The sequence below is a fragment of the Engystomops pustulosus genome, chromosome 8 (genome assembly GCF_040894005.1).
Source record: "Engystomops pustulosus chromosome 8, aEngPut4.maternal, whole genome shotgun sequence".
Taxonomy (NCBI): Eukaryota; Metazoa; Chordata; class Amphibia; order Anura; family Leptodactylidae; genus Engystomops; species Engystomops pustulosus.
In genome coordinates, this window is record NC_092418.1 from 40042080 (window position 1) to 40064319 (window position 22240).

General features: G+C 37.8%; 1 protein-coding gene and 1 long non-coding RNA gene across 6 annotated transcripts in view; one reads left to right on the forward strand and one right to left on the reverse strand.

The window, feature by feature from the left end:
- LOC140075177 (uncharacterized) overlaps nt 1-2309 on the reverse strand; it is a 46328-nt gene extending 44019 nt beyond the window's left edge. For both annotated transcript variants that reach the window (XR_011849360.1, XR_011849359.1), the window contains exon 1: nt 2170-2309. This is a non-coding gene — a long non-coding RNA (uncharacterized lncRNA). The remainder of the gene's footprint in view (nt 1-2169) is intronic.
- The window catches only part of GRIN2A (glutamate ionotropic receptor NMDA type subunit 2A), a 348821-nt gene continuing 328849 nt past the window's right edge, over nt 2269-22240 (forward strand). The window contains exons 1-4 of one of the 4 annotated variants that reach the window (XM_072120737.1): nt 2269-2706; nt 2871-2964; nt 3369-3555; nt 4673-5089. In XM_072120737.1, the coding sequence (XP_071976838.1) occupies nt 4691-5089 (399 nt within the window). In that variant the 5' untranslated portion in view covers nt 2269-2706; nt 2871-2964; nt 3369-3555; nt 4673-4690. Of the gene's footprint in view, nt 2707-2870; nt 2965-3368; nt 3556-3787; nt 3899-4672; nt 5090-22240 lie in introns of those variants that run through there. The other 3 variants (XM_072120736.1, XM_072120739.1, XM_072120740.1) reach the window with 3 other exon arrangements.

Sequence of the window (22240 nt, forward strand, 5' to 3'; positions counted from 1 at the left end):
TGGGATGAAATTTTTAACCATCTTTGTGTGATGACCTTATGTATCCTGCATTTTCTTAATGCACTTTATTACTACCGATACTAACTACTACTATTATAACTACATTTTTTACATATTTGTATATATTCTCATATGATTCTGGTAACACTAATTTGACCTGAAGAAGGGGGTAGTTAACTCCTGAAACTCGCTGTCCACAACTTCCTTGTTTTGAAAATAAAGTAACCATTTCTATGAGCAGCACAATCTGTCATTTTACTCCTACAACCTTGTGCGCCATGACACAAGTGTCATCCATGTGCTGTGTGTAATGAGTTACTATTTAAAACAATCATGTGACCCTTCAAGGACCCTTCAGGGAGCTGGAACAAGCTAGTGACATCAATTTCCAGCCTTCCAATTCTTTAATTATTTTTGTATTTCCATAAAATCGGATGACATATAGATGGCACATGAACCGTTTTTGTGAACATACGGCTCAGAAATGGATAATGCACACACTGCAAAAGAACTACTAGGGATCTATTATTTGTGGCCCAAGAACAGCACACGTTTGTGTCGCCTCATGAACAGGAACGTATGCTCGTATGGGCCATAGCCCATACGCAGGAGGGGTGAGCACTCCTCGCCCATCAATTCTCCATCTGAATCCAAGCGGCTGCATCATAAAAACAGCAAAACGTAGAACATTTCCTATATTTTGCAGCACAGCCACCACACACCACGTGGTAAGACAGCGTGTGCTCACTACACCATAACTGGGTGCTGTAGGCTGCATTTGTGGCTGCAACTTGTGTGGCCATATCACCGGCCCCATGCTGTTGTGTGCATGGGGTCTTAGCATGTGTTTTAGACAGTTAGTTTTAGCTTTGCTGGACAGAAGACATTACTTAATAGTATAGTGCATGACTTAAATTGTCATTGATAACACCAAAACTGGGTCAAAATTTGGATTGAAAATAAGTCATAAAGTGTTACTGTAACTGTCTGAGAATGCAAATAATTTTCCCAGATCATCTTTAGTTTCTCTTGTCCAAGTTTACATAGAACTAGTAAATCTGCCCAATATTCTTTTCTAGTAAAGGAACCTTTCCTGTATTCTATGTTTCTCTGTGCTTGTACAGGCAGTCCCCTACTTAAGAACACCTGACTTACAGACGACCCCTAGTTAAAGACGGACCCTTCTCCCCATTGTGACCTCTGGTGAAGTTCTCTGGATGTTACTATAGTACCCAACTGCAGAGATCAGCTGTAAGGTGTCTGTAATGAAGCTTGTCCAATTCTAGCAAAAACTTTTGAAACTCCAAAATTTTGTCTGGATCTACAATTATAAAATATACAGTTTTGACTTACATACAAATTCAACTTAAGAACAAACCTATGGAACCTATTTTGTACATAACCCGGGGACTGCCTGTACCAACATTAATTCCAACTATAAGCAATCACCTAATAAGGCTCAATAATACTTATCTCTGGCACTGAAAAATATAACTATCTAGAAAATAAATAAATAATTCCTTTATTTATATGTCTGTCTGTCTGTCTATATACTGTATATATCTATCTACTACAGAGTGTGGTACACAATTTGACAGTCTGTCTGGGAAACTCATGTTCTTATGGGACATTTCTTTTATTTGTAGGTAGTCAGGTTGTCGAGGGGCTGTATTAATTTTCATTATTCAATATAAAATGATATATATAGTATGTATTTCTATGAAGCTATGTATAGCAGCTATACATAGATTTTCACCATCTGCAGTCGCATCTCTCTAGTACTAAGTGTTGATGCAGTCACTGTGTGTGTGTGTGTGTGTGTGTATCTGCATGAGACATCACATCTTGTCTGCACACTATACAGATCTATTGTATGAACACACAGACAGAAGCTGCCCAGGTATTTCACTCGCCTGTCAATGTAGCTTATAGACTGCATTATTTCAGCACCAGGGACAGCAACATAAATAACATCTTCTCTGCTATGTGCTGTCCACACTGCACAGCCCCCCCATCACAAGTGCAAAGGATGTTTTGTTAAAGTATCACTACATTGTAAATAGTATCAGAATACTAGTGAGCCCAGCAGGAAATATATCATGTGCAGATTATGGTGTCAGCTACAAATCCAATACAAAAACACCAATTTGTTTCTGTTGCCAAACACACCTGCTGTGTCTCAGTTTGCATAGCAGCCTGGGAGAACTTCTGCAGAATACAGAGAGGATCCTCAGCTTGTATTGTACTGGAGCTGCTCCTCTGAACTTGACTGCAGCTCTGGTTGCCTTGCATTCAGTATCTGTGAGCTTTGCAATGCTCTCACTCAGTGGGGTTGAGCTGTAATTCTCTCTCTTACCTTAAGGATGTGTAGCTGACTGCAACCCTCAGTTTCCCAAAAGCTATGAGGAATACAGAGACTGACTATGCTGTCCTACAGTTCTGCTGCAGAAAAAAAAAACAGAAATCCCCTTAGAAAGAAGGAGGTAGACCCTGGAGACAGCGTTTAATTGGAGAATCCTGAATTTCCAGTCTGTTCTAAACTTTACCATGGGCTGTGCGGTGCTGGTTCTGTGCAATGTGAACAAGTAGCTCAGTGAATTGGACCTGTAATCAGACGTTTTCCACTGCTGCAATGCTGTGCAAAGGAATTTACTGAAATGACTTTCTGGTTTCCCAGCCTGAGGCTACATTATTTGGAAGAATGCAGTGAGTATTGAGTATCTGCTTTAGTTCTATTGCCTTTCAGTACCTGCTTCATGATTTATTCATTGATTCCAATCCCATGTTTACAAGAGATAGGGAGCAGATCAAATGTCAGATTTGAGTGCAATGATTTTTTTTTCTTTGTCTTCTTTTCCGATGGCAAATAGGTAACAATATTAATCACTAAGCTTGCATGAAAAAAAATAACACTAAACTGCGTGGCAGCTTCTCCCATGGGGGCTAAAAGTCCTAAAACTTAAGGTAAAGATAATAGTTTGATGTTACTATTGTCTACTTCACGTTTCAGAGTGTGGTGAGAAGTGTGATATCATGTGACTTACATTGTCACTGTATTATGATCTACAGTCTTCCACTATCAGTAAATATTTGTAATACGTCTTTGTTTATTGACAGAATCTATTGATACAGTTCGAATGTTATGTAAATATTTACCCTAGACTTGATAAATACTGATGATCTAGGACAGGAAAAGGGCTCTTATAGAGAGGGATCTTATATATAATCATTAGATGATGTGTCATGATTAAAATTGAATGTAATGCACCACTGTTTTTGGTCATAACAAGCATGATTCAGGGACCTGCACAGGTACCACAGTCTGTCTGATGTCTTTATGTTTTCTCCTGTTGTTGGCATTTCCATAGGCAGTCATTGCACATACACCACCTGGAATGGCTGGCATTATTGGCAGCTCTGTGGAAATCTAACTGCAGCAAGGAAAATGTTCTTGGAGGAGAGAGTGGAGGAGCATCCTAACAATCGCTGCTGAGTGCTACGAGATGCCAAACTTTGCAGCATGCCAAATAGCATCCACATATTCTGAAGGCTCTGGTATGTTAGCTGTTTTCATAGTAAGGTGCTAGGATGTGTTTATCCAGGAGGGGGCGCTAGTGTACTTCTTCTTTCCCAATATGAATGAGAGTTAAGCATAATGTACGTAATAACAGGAGCTTCCCTGCAATCCCAGCAAAACACAGACCTAACATACATTCCATATATGGCTATTTTATAGTGATGGTGTAGCAAGTATAGTGTCAAGCTTCTTGGAATATGTGGGGCAATCCTTGCCATGTTATCATCCTACATAGCAATCAGCTGCATTAAACTAGAATGATCCCATTACTTTAATGGGAACAGCTCTGCCAGGACCAGGGGTCAACAGGCTCTTTGAGAGGTGATGACTTAAGTGCTATCTGCAGTGATAGAGAACAGATATGCCATAGAGATTGCACTGCAATAAAAATCCTAACAAGCTATGTATCCTAGCAATGGATGGAATAACAGAGAGATGATACTGCAGGGGTATCCCCCATGTAGATGTAATCTGCAGTGTCTCAGACACATCAACTGATGCCATGGTGACATGAAGAGAGGAAATGCAATACACCAAGTAAAGGAATGTCTTCTAAAGTGATTGTGTGTCTGCAGTATGAGCTGCTTGCTGTGCTCACACCGTATATATAACAAGAGGAGAGTATATGCCATAAACATAGCTTGTCATTATAAAGCAGCCTATGTATTGTCCCTGGAACAATTGTGGAAAGCATCCCTGTTGGAATATTTGTTGATGTTAGACCTATTCTGTCATCTGCAGGGGTGTAGCAATTATGCAGAGAGGCACCGCATGTCATCTTTAAGTGTTTTCACTATATTGCAAAGCTGGGATGGGAGCAATTATATTGTGGTATCAGCTTGCAATGTCTTTCATCCTAACTACCCAATGTATCTTCACAAGTTAGTCACTGGGGAACTATGGTGGGGGAAAACATGACATATTCTGATATTAAAACAAAGAGGAGCTGATGAGCTAATTGATTGTACTGCTCCATGTATTCACTGCACCAAATTTACTGTTCTGTTCCTCTCTGTGTTCAGATTCCTGATCAATGGCAGCAAGGAAAGACTCTTGTGGGATACTAACCTGATACTTTCTAATCAATTTCTACAGGGAGTAAGGCTGGAGAAGATGGATACTTTTGGCTATGCTGTGTTGCTGCTCAATGCTCTGCTAAATATGGTGGATCTGAGTTACGGTGCAGAGAAGACTTTTCCTGTCCTAAATATTGCAGTTATTTTGGGAAGAACTCGTTACATCACAGAGAAAGAGGTCCGGTCACTCTGGACAAGGGATATGACCTTGAACTTTGATGTCAATGTGGTGACCCTGCTAGTAAACCAGACTGACCCCAAGAGTATCATCACCCATGTGTGTGATCTTATGTCAGGCACCAAGATCCATGGTGTTGTCTTTGGAGATGATACTGACCAAGAGGCCATAGCTCAGATTTTGGATTTTGTTTCTTCTCAGACTTTTATCCCAATTCTTGGGATCCATGGTGGGTCTTCAATGATTATGGCAGACAAGGTAAGGGATCCTGCACCACATTGTATCGGTATCGACATTACTTTGTTTGCCTTCATATCCTCATCTTCCCAATGCACAGTTGGAACGTCATGGTCAATTAATCACGTTGCATAAAGTGCTGAGGTCTGCGTAACTACTGCATGAGGAGAATAGTCTAGGGCTCACACACTTTAATTAGCAATGCAGCAGTTAGAGGCACGTTCTGCAAGGAGGTAGGATAACTAATGGGTCTCTCGTAGTAACACTTTATGTTAATAGAATGGCGCAAAGCCTACCTATCCGTCACTAAGTGGAAAATACAGAAGTTACTCAATTATCGTTACATCCAGGTTATATTTTAATGAATAAAACAAAAGCAAAAACAAAGTAAAAGCATACTAGAGTGTCCTTTCACCCACTTGCTGCTGAACACAACACTCGATCAACTAAAATTGTGGTTGCAATGTAGTGTATGTCAGACCTTCCATGTGGAAAGCTACACACAGATTCCTATATAATGAATGAATGCTCGGGCCGTTTGAGATGATGAACAGCCCCATAGAAATGAAAGTCTTTGTACATTATTTTCTTATATCATAGCCATTACTCATGTGTCAGAAATGTAACATGGTCAATTAACCAGTGGAGGGCATGTTATGGGTTAACACGTTGTGAGAAACATTCAGGAGTAGCAGCGCAGTTCACGTGTGAATATGTGTAATGTTGTATTTCTTTTTTATTTTCTTTACAAGCTTTTATGTTTATATTTCAATCTTACGTTATACAACACTCAATCTATTCAACATGTTCACTGTGGCTCAGCACCAGGAACAAGAATTGTAAAGCAAGCACACTTACATGCTGCTGTATGCTCCCTCTGGAAGGGTCCTCTCTTATTTTAGCTTCTTATACCTTTGTTTTTATGAAAAAAAAATGTTTTAAAAATTAGCCTGAGGGGCTCTGGGCTCAGTTAACAGCAATAGAACCTTCAGGTTCATTTGCATAATTTTGAAAGCCTTTTTGTAAAACAAGTGCAGAAGAATCTAAGAGTGGATCCTTCCAGATGGGGCATGCACCAGTATGTCAGTGTGTTTGCCTTACAATCCTTCATCCTGGTGGTAGATTTCTTTCCGGGATGTTTTTCTGGGGATTGCCAATTTTTGAATCTGATGGAATATCCCCTCATACTGGTTAGCTGTAACGTACTTCTTAGTAGTTTTTAGCTTTCCAGGATTCCCAATCTTATAAACTTTGTAGCTATCAATGTCATTCAGTGCTGTAAACTCTCCTATCCCAATTCTTAAAGACTGTGTACCTATTTATCAATCATTTTATTTATTGTTAAAATGTATCAAAAACATTATGTGAAGAAACTTTGCAACATTTACATGTTCAATATCTACAGCACCAATGCAGATCCACCGTATGTGTCGTCATGGCGACAGACTACGAATGAAAATTGTGTAGTCTAATCCTGTGGCTACACTACTTTTCACTTGGCCCCCTAGAGATGTCAACAAATGCAGTGCGCCTGCACATAGGACTACATAAGGTCCCCAGTGTGAAGCTAGAAGTTACACACTTTAACAAAATATTAGCAGAGTTTTAGTAAAGATTTGAAAAGTTATGTATTTTCTATTATATTTGACATGCATTGCAGCAAAAGAAAAATTGCATATGTGTAGTGTTTCAATAAAGCAGTCCACATATATAGCTTCATAAATATCAATTTCCTTATAAGAAGTTGCTTCCTTTTCATATAGGAATTAGCACAAAAATCACTAAGGTTGCAAAGATGTTTAAAATATTTGGCCTAGAGCACATCTTTGCCGTCTTTTCGCGGACCAATGACACCATGGTATATACTGATGTGTACTTGATATAATATAGGCATCAGTACTTCTTGACCATTATATATATATTCATATATAATTCTATGCACACAGATTATAAACAATGCACATAGGCTCCTGTTAGCTAAATATATACCACAATGTTGTCCTTTTGGCACACATATCAAATGAATATTTGGAGCTCTTTGTTTCTTCCTCGCTATGTGTGTTATTTGGTATCAAAGTGCGTGATAAGTCTATGAATGGTGCACTGCTTAAAGGACATCTACCAGCAGGATGAAGGATTGTAAACCAATCACAATTGCATGCTGGTGTGTGCCCCATCTGGCGGCATCTGCGCTTCTTTTAGCTTTTAATGCCCTTGTTTTTAAGAAAAAGGGGCTTAAACAATTATGCAAATGAGTCTGAGGAGTTCCAGTCTCCATGAACACCTATGGAGACGGAGCCCCTCTGGCTCATTTGCATAATTTTAAAAGCCTTTTTTTTTTTTTAAACCAAGGCATAAGAAGCTAAAAGAAGAGGGGATCCTGCCAGAGGGGGCACCTACCAGCATGTAAGTGTGATTGGTTTACAATCCTTCATCCTGGTGGTAGATTTCCTTTAAGCAGCAGGGATGCAATACATTATGTGTATCTATAGTTACCATAAATGGGTTGTCAATAATTGTCTATCTCTAGTATAGGTCATCAATATCTGATTTATGAAGGGTTGATCAACCATTCAGCCCAGAAGAATTTGGCTCCATCCTTTGTGCAGATTTTGCTCCCATTGCCTTCAGTTGTGTCTGGAGTCACTATACCTGGCCACTAAACAAAGCATGGATCCATCTACTCCTACTCTGTGGTCAGACCAGAGCAGCCGATTGGTGCAGAGGCCTGTGTTGACCTCTCATTAATCGGATATTAATAGACTATCCTGAGGATAGGCCTCCAATAGAAAATTCCAGTTGACTCTCAATGGAGCTGTATGCACAGACGACGTATGCAGAATATTTATGGTTATAAAGGAATGATATTGTTACTGCATACAGATACATGTCTAGGTATGGCACATTTTACTATGGGTCATATGTTTAGTTACAAAAACCACATACTCGTTTACTCAACGTGTAAAAAAAAAAACGGAGTATTTGGCTTTGTTTTTCTTTATTTATACAATACATAACAATTCAAAGCAAAATGAGATTTTTTTTTTCCTAGATACCTGGCATTCTACCAAGAATAGCAATTTTGAAAGAACAGAAACATAAAAAATGGGCTTGAGAAAAGGATTTAAGATGTATGATGTTTGCAATTAATTTGGTAAACATCATTCAGCGGCATTTGTCATGGTAATGACCGTGTGATTGCAACATGCTTCATAGAAATTCAGTTATGCATTAGAATACTTAATCCCATTTAAATGCAAATGCACATGCAGTCCGATAGAACACGGCACTTTATATGCGGAGTTTACTTGGAAATAGTTTTGAAAGTTGAATTAAAGTAGAACCGTGACTGTAGTGTCGACGTTTTACATACAATGTAATGGTAATGTATAAGGCAGCAATCTTAGATTTATTACATGTCTGAATATGTATATGTCACACATTTATATTTCTTTAAATTAAGCATGTCTGCATTACAGCCCCATAAAGCTTCAATAGGGTCCCACTGTTCACCTATATGACTGATTTTGTAAAATATCTCTATAAAATGGTAACTCACTGAGCCACATGGACGATACTTAACTGTGCTGACCACTAGGGGATTATAAAATGGCCTATATGGGCAGCAGTATGGGAACCAAATCTTCTTGGGGCCTGCAGTCTTCAAACCCAACCACTAAAATTGATACGGCCCACTACATATAAAAAGATGGGCTTCCAGTTCTGTACTATTCATACATGTGTGTTGACTCCTAACACATATGGACACAACAACTCTATCAAGACCTTTAAAAGTTTCTCCAAAGGTCCTTAAAATGTAGTATTGACCCAGAGGTGTGGATTTGTTACTACAACTAGGCAGTAATTGTTAGATCATAGTCCAATATTTTCATACAGCTCAGGATCTTTTACAGTATAATCTTCTCCTGGTGCTGATCGCGATTACAATGAGCTGTCTTGCTACCTTAGCACATGTTTTTAAAGGGGTTTTCTTGGCAAGGAAGTTAGGCCCTATCCACAGGATTGGCCTAACTTGCTGGTCGGTGGGGGTCTCAGTGATGACACCCACACAGATCACGAGGATGGGAGGTCGGACAGGGTCAAAGTAAATGGGACCTCGTTGAATCCTAACTTGCTGATCGGTGGGGGTCTCAGTGATGAGACCCACACAGATCACAAGAACTGGAGGTCGGACAGGGTCATAGTAAATGGGACACCTTTGAATCCTAACTTGCTCCTAACTTGCTCAGTGGGAGCAAGGTCCATGAGTTATGACAGGTATATTACACTGCAGTATATAAGTAAAATAAAGCATGTAGCACAAGAAAACCTGCAAAAATCAAAAAAAGTTAATTAAGTAACAAAAAGTAGAGAAATACAAATACAAATTTGAAAAAAATATTTTAAAAGTGTATGCAACTGTTAGAACTTCAAGTAAAGCATAATACTTAGACCCCACAATATTTATCTGTAAAAAATATATAAAAGAGATTAACCAAAAAAGGTATCAATAAAAGCTACTAAAAGACCTGCTGCAAGACAGAGAAAGGTGTGCACTGTCCACTGTCACCTACCTAAAAGACTTGCAATCCCTCTTGGTAAGGGACTACCGGTCGACAATTCTTACTTTGAGTATGTGCTCAGAACTGAAGGCAAATAAATAGAGAGACAGATAGATAAATATACAGATGCATGAGAGTTGTAAACAGGCACAGTTCAGACTAAATTCAGGCTAAGATACAGGATACTGGATCAGGTTGGGGTCCAGAGTCCTTGATCAGGCAGGATACATCTTCCAGAACTGGTTAGCATTCAAGGTTCTGTATCAGGCAAGATTCAGCGTCTGGTATGGGTTCAGGGTTACAGATCAGTCTGGAGTTCAAGGTTCTGGATCAGGAAGGATCCAAGCTCTGGTAGAGGTTTCAGTTCAGCAAAACACAAACAGACAGCAATAATACAAATCACAGGAGAAAGTATAACCAGAGTTAACTGGGGATTAACTATTTATCTTCCTGGACACCACCCTAGCAGCTGACTGACAAGCCCGGGAGACACGCACACTCCATAGTGCGTTGCCTATCTGCCTCAATCAGTTTCCTAAGGGTGGAGGGAAACCACTCCTCACTGGCCACTCCCATAGGACTAGGGACACAGCTCTGCATACCGAAAGGGAAACTTTGATCCAACTTAACTTTTTTTCAGAAAAAAAACTCTTTAGCCATGTGCACACTATTTTCTATAGTGACATGAAAAAAGCCAGAAAAAGGGTTCCTGCTGACAGGTTCCCTTTAATGTCAGTGACTGTTAATGTCAAGAGGGGGGTTGGAGCTGAACACGACCCAAAATTCTAATGAGGTACTTTGCTGTTCAGGTCCGCTCAACACTCTCCATTGCCTGTTACAGCATCCAGTAATCCAGAGTAATCCAGAGTATCCACCATCCAGAGTCCATTATTAAAAGTTTCCAAATACAGTTGAATTGTGTAAACGGACCGTTAAAAAAATACAAATAAAAACTTGTTTATGTGAATACGGCCTAAGACTGTGGTCAGTGTTTCGATATCGCCTTTCTGTGGTCTTGCAGTGATGCAGATTGATGGTTTTCGGCAGCCTTCCATCTTATTGTAAGCAATGTGCTAATTGCTGCAAGTAATCAATAGAAAATAAAAGGCTTCACTGCCATTCCTTAGATGAGACACAGCTAGGATTTGCTATATTTGTGATGTTAATTACAAGCTTTGATTGCTGCCTTGCAAAATAATGCAGCTTATAAGACAACAGACATGCTAAATACAGTAGAAGCACATTTTAAGGAGTACGCAAAATTTTAGGAGCTGCAGAGTCACTTTGTTTCTCTAGAATTGACTTTATAACCAATTCTGAATTATATTTTTTGTCTTACAGAATGTGAAGTAAATATTGAATGTAATATTAATATTACTTGTTATGCTGTGTATGACCATTTGATTATAGTTTTTCTGTCTTCTAAAGACAGCCACTGTCTATACGTCCCACAGATCATGCAATAGTGGACGCGACCTCCCTTCATATATTACTGATGTCAGCCATATACATTAGATATCTGTCAGAAAAATGCTTAAAGCCTCACACTTTTCATCAGACTGAGAATAAATTAGGAATTAGGAGTCCTGTTTGTGTATATGAGGAATGTCCCTGTTTTTGGACATTATATGACATGATTTTCTACAAGCCCCCCCAAAAAAGCCTCTATTGGTAATTTTTGCAAGCGTTTTGGCTGTGCACACCCTTGCCAATGTTTCCTGCTGTGTCTGTTGTATCTAACCAGACTAAAATTATTTTACTAATAGGGATGTGTTAAAAGTTTCCTACTGTATGTGCCCGAAAGTTTACATTATCGCCATACACAGTATAGCTCTCCTTCTCATCTGGCATCTGATAACCTCCGTCACTCTACTCTTGCAGGAGCCCCAGCTACAAACTCCAGCAGGTCCTTCTGCTTTCCTCTGTCAGCCATGACCCCTAACATTATCATCTCACAGAACACAGCTCAGTCTGCTAACTTAAGTACTGTCAGATGATAACCTCCCTCACTCTACTCATGCAGGAACCTCACCTACAAACTCCAGCAGGTCCTTCTCTCCAGCCATGCCCCCAACCTCTCTTATCTCTCAGAAGACAGCTCAGTCTGATAAAGCACTGTTACATCCCTCCCTAAGCTACGTGCCCTTACCCTCCATGTGTAGCACTCACTCACTGACCAATCTTTCCTACCTTTCATGGCAGTTTACATCTTGCTATATACAGCATAGCTCCCCTTCTCATGTGTCAGCAAAAAGAATAAGATCCAGGCAAAAAGAATAAGATTCAGGCAATCTGTGCCCTCTCTACTCATGCAAGAACTCAAGCTGATCCTTCTGCTCTCCTCTGTCCGCCATGCCCCTAACCCTCTCATCTCACAGAAGACAGCTCAGTCTGATACCTTACGTACTGTCAATTCTCTCCATCTTGCCCTCCACTGATCAGTCTTATCTTACTCATGTCTAGCAGTATCAATAGGTAAGAGAAGATCTTGTGACAACCATTGAAATGCATCCAAAATAATGCCAACGACTATTGGAAGCTAGATTCATAGATGTTAGAAAGATTATATAATTAGATAGATATATAAATTGATTAATTGATAATACGGTTCAGTTTGCATGTATGTGACATACAGTATCCGTGTGTTTTACTTTTTGATATTTCAATATTTGCATTGGATCCAATGTTTTATACAGGAGTTCTGAAGGGCCTCAGATTTGATGTAGCTCTTCCTCCCTCATTTGTTTGCACATCATCTTGTCTAGGGCACACTTTTATTGCGCTGAGTGTTCTCTATTTCTTTGCTATATCCAATCTCTATTCACTGTCCGGTTAAATTATATGTCACAAACAAATCCCACATTGCGTATGGAAAGGTTCACTATTACCGGGGCTGTAAAATGAATAAAGGGGACACATATAAAGTCCTTGCAGACAGAGGTGAATAAAAGGGAACGGTCTCTTAGAATCTTGAAGTTTTAATATCTCATTGAAGAGGAATGTACACAGACCTTTAACAACACTATTAGGGCATCTTGGGGGTCTGGTAAATGGCACAGTATTTCTTATAACTGGAGGATGAAGGAACCCCAAACTGTTTTATTCAAAAGTTTCTTAAAAACTTTTAACACCTGTTCATTTATTGATATCACACATACAATATTGTGATGTAACAAATCATCCAAAACATCATAAATAGTCATTTTGTAAGTAGATTTGGTGAAAACCAGGGGACGCTATTACTTTGCTACTTCATTGTAATTTGTAAGACAAATAAATGCCTACTTTTAGAAGACGTAATGATTTTACTTCACATCTAGTTGGCTAAGTCTTGTTTAAATATTAGCACGTTGCATAAAAGTAATAGCACATCAGTTAAGCATATTGATTCAATTGATCTTCAATACTACATGTGTCAACATTTTGGACTAACTGTAATCTATAGCATGTTCCAGTCAACACTAAGGAGTCTTTGGGGAGTACAGGTCATAGAAACCATAACAGTGATGCATAAAAAGGGCTCACAGCGCTTTATAATTAAGACATTTATAATGTCAATTGCAGTTAAGTAACAACTCGCAAGTTTTCAGCCACCTTTTTATGTGATGATTGTTTTAGTTTGTTTATCCAATGCAGTGAATTACTAAGAACACAAATTATGGTAATTATCAGTTATATTAATAAAATTAGAACAAAGTCATCCATTAATAAATAGTTTGCAATGTTTTACAATTCAGAAAGAAGTTAGACTATGAAGTCCATGCATCACGGGTACATTTCCATAGGATGAGCACGTTTGGGTACTGGTACCTTAAATTACACCTGATTTATCTAAGTCTCTAATGCTGGATGATCTGGTACAGTCTAGGAAGGTCTAACTTTGTATCTCCTAATTGTTGGCTTAGCTTATGCCACAAAAGGCGCCACAATTTTGGGGCATTTAAATCATTTTTGCAACAATTTTTTAGATTTTTTTTCTATTTTTGTAACACTCAATTTTTCCATTGTCCTGGTTCCAATTTCTGTCTGAAACACATTGGGGTCATTTATCTTTATTTTTCTTCCTTTTTTTCTGTCTTTTTTTAGACTTTTTTGGTGCATTGCAATTTTTACGCCTTTTTTGGGGACATGTTGAAATTTGCACTGAAGTCCACCGGACATTAGTCTATCATTTATCTTCTATTTCAGATGTGCTAAATGTCGCAAATGACATTTATCTTTTCAAATGTTCTAAAATTTGCAACATTTTTTGCCGCAAAAAACTCCAGACGAAACTATACTTAAGGAAAACTTAGAAAATGGAATGAATTGACTTGAGACATTTGTAAAAATTTAACATAAGGAAAAAGTAAGATTGATAAATTACCAAAGTAGCAGATAGAAAAAAGACAGACAAAACAAACAGAGATAAGATAAATGACCCCCCATTGATATCTATGCCCCAGATGGAAAAATCATTTATACATTTTATAACATTTAAAAGAAAAAAAACCTTTATTTAAATATATATATTATTATATATATATTATATTATTTATATATTTTTTTTTCAAAGCATCCCTGAAGGGAAGTAAAAAATGACCATCAACTATTGACCCTCAACCAATAAGGAACATTTTGTACCCTTATAAGACCCCACCTACAAGTATAATCTATTGAATATTCAAACAGATAAGTGATGTCCAAAATAGGCAACTGCTCAATGGTTTATTCAGACACGTGTAACTTTCCATGTTCACATCTTGTCTTGGCTTCAGAACTAATAAGCCAAATAAATGTGATTCTGTCTGGATCGGCTGACCTTGAAGAGATCTGTATTACCGCCATCTGATATATCCCTTAAAATAATAGGAAATGGGCAACAACAGAGCGTTACTAGTCTTATATTTATTATTAGATATAAATATACTTTATATTAGTATTGTAGATGTAAATAGAAGCTACAAAATGTTTAAAAACTACCGGAATAATACAAATAAATGTGATAGGTACATAATAGCACTTGTTTCCATTTTTAGCATCTGACATGGTCACTGTCAGTAATGAGGAATATCATATGATGTGAGTGTAGTGTATGTGCCATGGGCTTCAGATATCCAGAAATCATTTCTTGTACATGAGACACATGACACACCTGTCTCTGACAGCCTTGGGAGCATAATGACTATTATCTATAATGTGACTCAACCGCCATTCACAGGAAAATAATAGTACATTTGCATTTCAAAGGTCCGTTTCATCTCCAGGTTTGTAAATCCTATTAACTGTTTAATGAATGCAGACCATTGCCAGACAGAATGACTCCTGCACTAATTTGAAATGAATGGCTTTTTTTCTGTACAATACTATTTTAATAGTTGTTTTTATATTTTTAATGATTTATTATGAAAGTAAGTACAACATTTCAACAATTTGTACATAGCACTACTTACCTATAGCATACAGCATGTCAGATGCAGATATTAATGCTCTTTTACTAATGTAACTTCCTGTTCTTTTCTACTTCCTGTTTACTTATATTTTACTTCCTGTTTGCTATAATGGGCTTATTCATTAACCAGTTTTGGCCTTCTGGACTCAACCACATTGTCCTTTGTTTTCCCATCAAATTCTAAAATATATAAATATTTTCAAGAAACATGTAAATAGGTTCCCATGATGGAATAAGGAAACCAATGCCTCTTTTGGTTACCTTGTAATGCAACCCCCTTAACATCAAGTATGACTTTCAAGAAACCTGATAAACATGATGCTGGATGAAAGACAACTGTGTTTCAGTTGTTGAGGGCTTTTTTTTTTGCAAAATGAGTTGCCCTTTTTTGGCAGTGTCCATTTGGCGTGTCTATAATTTATTGATTGAGTGTTATTAACTCTCTCTGTAGGCAATGGAAAATAGACACCTACTGTATTTACTCGAGTATAAGCCAAGTTTTTCAGTACAATTTTTGTGCTGAAAAATCCCCACTCGGCTTATACTCGGGTATATAAAAAAAATAATAAACTTGTTACTAACCATTCTGACAGCGTAAATTCCGTGAAGTTTCCGTGCTCAAGGCCCGGCCGGTGCACTCTGATATGTCAGCAGCGGCTGACATCATTGTGGTGCGCCGGCCAGGTCGCGGGCACAAAGCCGTCGTGGACCTGCAGCCTGCATGAAGATAGAGGAGGTCGGCCACGGAGCTGTCGCAGACCTGCACGAGTGCAGATGAAGAGGAGCTGCCCGGGCCGTCAGAATGGTGAGTACCTATAGTGGCTATATACTACAGGGGGCTGGCTGGCTATGTACTGGGGCTGTGACCAATGCATTTCCCACCCTTGGCTTATACTCGAGTCAATAGGTTTTCCCAGTTTTTTGTATTTAAATTAGGGGTCTCGGCTTATACTCAGGTCAGCTTATACTCGAGTATATACGGTATTATGGAATTTTATTTTTCATTTTAAGTTTTACCCCATTTACAATAAGTAACATGTTGCACCTGTGCACCTGTATTTCTCTTCATACGCTTCCTAGCACCAACCATTGCTAACCTTTTACATAATGATATTGCCTCAGAAAGAAGTGAAAAAAGGAAGAAAACGGTTGCACCAGTAGATATTTCACCATTGATTCATAAAGAAACAAATTTATCTGTGGGTAAAAACATAAGGGGTAATTTACCTTTAGTATGGAAATTTGTGCTGTATTTTCTTTTCGTGGGGGGGAGGGACTTATTTGATTTATCTTGCCCAAGAGTCACAAGTTTTGAGCAACCTTTATATTCCTTTTCCTACAACTGTTGGATTTTTTTGCACAAAATATGTGTTACTTTTTGCTCTCATTGCACCAAAATTTGCATCTCTTGAAGAAGTCAGCATCTAAATTCTAAAGGTAAATCAGATGCAACAGTGAAAAACTTGATTGCGGAGATCTTTATTGAGATCTTTACGATGCACCCAACATTGTTGTAAAGAGTTTAAAAAGATGAAAAGATAAATGAAAAGATAGCACCTTCTTATAGCAGTCACAAGCTATGGATTCTTTTGTCTTTATTGTACATTTTTTCAGACATGATAATTTATTTGTATGTATTGGATTTATAACTTAGGCATTCACTGAATTTATTAAAATGCGTCCAACTTGAACTTAGCTCTAATTTCTCATAAAAACTAATTCAATGCATGCCAAAACCTTAAAAGGCTGCAAACCTCGATACAACCATGAAGTAACCACACTCAAATACTTTATAGGATAAAGTATATCATTTTATGACGGCCTGTGTAGGCATGTGATTCACATGGACATATTAGGCCAAGAATGAGGTAAAGGAAGACACATCTATTTCTGGCTAATATTGAATATTATTTTGGAAAATGAAAAGCTTTTGAGCAACTTTTGGTTTTTCTCTAGTAATTTTGTAAAAATAAATTTGGCAAATATTGCAAACCTATACTGTACTTTTGTCTTAAACCCTTCCTAAATGTGTCACAAGACATTTAAGGTAATATAGCCCAAATAGATCGATAAATCTGCCCCAGAGTCTCTATGGAGCTACCAGTGAAGCCCAAAGGGATACATTTAGTTTCACCCAACCTAATGGACTGTGGCTGTCATTGACGTTCCTCGTCTAATAAAAAGGACATAAAAAATCTCACATTATCATAGATGACTATGACGTTGTGTGTCCTGCTCCCTTCCCAGTGCTTGCTCTCGGAGATACAGCCACAACCAGTATCCATCCTACTCCATGTGCAACCTTCGTTACTGTTAAGAAACTGTAAATATTTTGAACCACGTTTTCATTTTTCTGAAAAAAAAGCTATTTTCCATAGAAGTCAAACAAAAGTATATGTTTACAGCACATTGACCAGAATGTAAACCTTATTGTAAGTAGGGCAAAGCTTTGTTTAATGAAATATTCACCGGTAGGTTTGTCAAAGCCACTGGTTAATTCATACAAGCCCTAGAGAGTCAGGATGGATCATTTTGTGGAGAAATCATACTAATCTTTGGGAAAAAAGTCATTATTTCATATTGCTTTGGAGAAAGACATTGTTAACCCAGTAGGAATGCATAGAAAACATATTGCCTTACCATGCATCAACTACTGCATTAATATTTCCTACATCTGTTATGTGATCCAGTCACAAGCTGTCAAAATATTTTACATTGTTTATAATGCTTCTTAATGACCTCCAAAACCTTTCCCATATTGTTTCTGAAGACTGCAGGGGACGTGCTCAGCAATCAGGTAGACAATTAGCTCGGGAAGTGGGAGCTGGGAGCAGTTGGGTAGTAAATTAATGTACTTTGGAGATAGGAAGTAGAACACAGCTGTGCCGAGACCTTTACCGGCTTGGAAAGAATCTTCCTGATTTCAAGACGCTGTTTTACAAAATCCTGCTTATAGAAAAACTCTATAAACAGAAAACAGAATTACATTTTAATTCAGCAAATCATAATAGTAATCAAAATAATAACAATATTTTTGTAATTTTCAATGTTCTTGTTTAAAGACTTTTTTTAGGTTTTATAAAGGGATTAGTGATGAGCAGACGAGGAGAATTAAAAAAAAATCTGTTTAAGGGCGTTAACTCTTCAAATGCCATTGGAAAAGTTGCCAGTCACATTTTAATTAATGCGGCTAAGCATGCGGGCCCCCCCCCCCCCACCAGCAAGGGCTGTTTCACATTGGCGTTGTTTTTCACGTCCGTGGTTCAGTGATTTCCACGGATGCCTCACAAAGCCATTTATGAAAATAGACAACATATGTATTATGGTAGTAATTAGTTATTGATGGTTAATTCAGTTAGTAAACTACAGTAATGGTTTATCCTTTTTAGTGCCCATAGTTATTTCTATGGGTATTTTCATATTGTCTTGTCTTATTTTTACTGATCCGCTGTCCGTGAAAAAAATGATGAAACGTTCTATTTTTTTCATGGATGCAGATCACGGAAGGCAATAGATGTCTATGAGTAGATGTTTTTTTCACTGATGAGGCTGACAAACCAGGTGTGATGTTTTCAAAGCAATGTTAAACCTTCAGTTTTTTTGCGGACACGGAGACATAACAGATGCATCACAGAGATTTAAGATTTAAGAAAAACGGAGACCCAATGGATACAAATTGCAATGGATGTGCAACTGAAGCTGAACACCAACGCCAAAGTGAAAAAGCCCTAACACTTATAATCAGTGCAGTTTCCAGTCGTGGATGTTTAAACTGTTTAAATGCCACTGCCAAGGGCATTTAAATTCCCCCTAATATACGGGGAAAATTTGGAGAAGGTCATCGCCAGGCCCTGGCATACATGGCTGCATTGATTTAAATGCTGCTGGCCACTTTTCCGGTGACATTTAAAGAGTTAATGTCCATGAATGGTGCCAGTCGTAGGGGGGTTGAACTGAACTGGACCTGAACCTGCAAAGTCCAGTATGGACACCAAAAGGGATAAACCATTACTGTTGTTTACTAACTGAATTAGCTATGAATAACTACTTACTACAATAATACGCAAGTTGTCTATTTTCATTATTTTTATTATTTTGTCTGTGCTTTTCTCCTTATAAACTTGCAACCCAGAGGTCCATTTGCAAGAACCAGTACGGACACTCTTTCCCAGCTCTCACATTCACTATTAAAAATATAGTAATTTACACAAAATACCAAGAATTTACATCATTCTAGTATGCTGAAATTTTATTTCTAAAAAGTTTCCCACAATTTTCTTACTTTCCTATATTGTGGTGGACCATTATAAATGGTGGATTGCAGAGTTTCTCCAACTGTGAGGCCGTCCAACTTATCATTGATAAGAAGTGAGTGAGCAGGCAGTGGTCATATGCCACTCTCTCCTTGTGATCAGGACGCTACATAGCCGCATAATTATTAACATAAATTACTTTGTAGAGTAAATAACTCATATCTTCTTTTGGTTAATGTTATGTTGTGTACTTTTATGAAAGAAAAATTGGTAATTGACACAAATTTCAACCATCAATGATACCGAGATTAGCATAATATGGCTGTTCACATACAAAAAAGCTTCAAGAGTTGAAGCCTGGTTAGCAGAAAGATGAGAAATCATGTTACATTTCTGTCGGTACCCTGTTTCGGATGATTGGACCCATTAAGGTTTAGGTTTGACCGATTTAGGCCAAACCGGAACACTGACCCCTAGGGTGTTATCATTTAAATACCACTGCCATATCATGTCACAAGTAGTATTAATCCTCTTTAAAATGGTGGAGGCTTTACCATCCGCATTTAAAGAGTCAATAATAATAATTATAATAATTCATTTATTTATATAGCGCACACAGAGCTTGCCACACCAGTCCCTGTCCCCAATGGGCTCACAATCTAATCAACGTACCAGTATGTTTTAGAGGAAACCCACGCAAACATGGAGAGAACATACAAACTCTTTGCAGATGTTGTCCTGGATTTGACTTGAACCCAGTCCCAGCACTGCAAGGTTGTAACGCTAACCACTAAGCAAGTTAACACCTGTAATTGGTGCCAACAATGATTGTTGGAGATGAGCCCGAACACCATACCCCTACGTCTGGCTGAAGTCTGACACAGATCCGAACACTGAGTGTTTGGCTCCACTCATCACTATACCCAGTCATACCCATTAGTAATAATATTAACAAAATCAACCAAAATAATAATAATAATAATAATAATAATAATAATAGTGATATTAATAACTATACTAATACTAAGTAATACTAAGTAATATAATAACAACATTAACAACAACAACAATGATTGTAATTAAACACAAATAAGATTTAAAAATGGAAGCACATTCAACGTGGAGAAATTGAGAATAAAACAATACGACCTAGAGTACTATATATTCTGTATATATGACACAAAACCTACTCCACATTACCTAAGGCTGTGTTTAAACATAAATGAGATTATACAAAAGTTTGATGATAGATTCCCTTTATACCCGAGTTTCATATATTCAGATAGCTGGAAAATACAATATGACAATCCTCTCCCATGTTGTCACATTACATTATGGAGATCGCCACTTTTTCACTGTTTGGCTTTGCATGTCACAAACTGCTTTCTTAATCTATTATCTGTGCTTCCGTTAATTCCTTCTTTTTCTGGCAAAACCCTCTGAGAAACCGTCTTACGGTTTGCGGTGTGTTTTATAGTAACAGCCAAACATTACACCTGTACACGGCCTCCCTCCGCAATCCCACACCGCAAGAAGAAAAAAAATGAATGCCACATATTGTACCTGTCAAACACACTCTCATTTTGCTCCAGCTCTTGACCATTAAAAGCACTTGAGAAGTTGCTCTTTCTAATGGGAACTGACAGTTTAATAGTTTGCATTTTCTTCTTTAGCTATCTACTTGACCAATCTTTAACAAACAGCCAAACTCACTTTAGCAGATTTTTATTTTTTATGTTTTATGTTTTTTTGTTGAAGTCGGTTCAAGATTTAGTTGGAAAGAAGTAAAAAAAAATAAATGACTTTTAGGCAAAGAGACCACATTGAGAGGTAAATATTTACTTTCTTAGAGATTTTTATTGTTTATAGTGGAAGTCACCTTCTGTATAGCTACGGTGTTATTATTTGCTTTTTTCTGTTATTTTATTTTTATTCTAAATTTTTTTCTCATTAATTGAACTTTACTGAAACGTTTTTTTGTATGTGCAAATCCACAACAGGCGGTCCCCTACTTAAGAACACCTGACTTACAGACGACCCTTAGTTACAAACAGCCCTCTAGATGATGATAATTCACTGTACTTTAGCCCTAGGCTATAATGATAAGCTGTAACAGTTATCACAGGTGTCTGTAATGAAGCTTTATTGTTAATCCTGGTTCTTATGACAACCCAACATTTTTAAAATCTAATTGTCACAGTGACCAAAAAAATGTTGGCTGAGGTTACAATTATAAATACTGTGTACAGTTCTGACTTACACACAAACTCAACTTCAGAACAAACCTACAGAACCTATCTTTTACGTAACCCGGGGACTGCCTGTATTTAAGAGTACACATATCTCATTGTTACAGTAATAAAACAACCAGAGACCAAACTTTCTGGGCTCACAGAGTTTAATTCACTGTACAGAGAAAAACTCTTCTCACTTTGCACAGCTTATAGAGCCATATGGTGCCAGGTCCCCTAGCAATGATGCAATATTTATATTACTGGTCTCCATCACTATATATATATCTAATACAAAGTTCTATGTCCTGCATTTTTTATACTGGCGATGAAGCCTAATAATAGCCTGACGGTTGGTAATTCTATGGGTGGCTGTCTTTGCAGCAGTCACCTCATTTATGCTACAGACAAGACAAACAAGATTACAATTGGAGATAACATCTTTATAAAAAAAAACATAATTGAATCCACTGCTGACAATGTCACAGCTTATCTACACCTCATGTCTGCGTTTCTCAATGAGTGTAGCTCCCGTTTCTTGGCATCTATAGCCATGAGGATGCTGTAAGGCATATCACTAAATGTTCTTAACAGCAGCTCCAGCAAGATGGAAGAAAATGGATGGAAAAAAGGCAACAATCTACAATTCGAAAATAAAAACCGATAAGAAAAATAGGGATTTCTGGTTTCAGTTG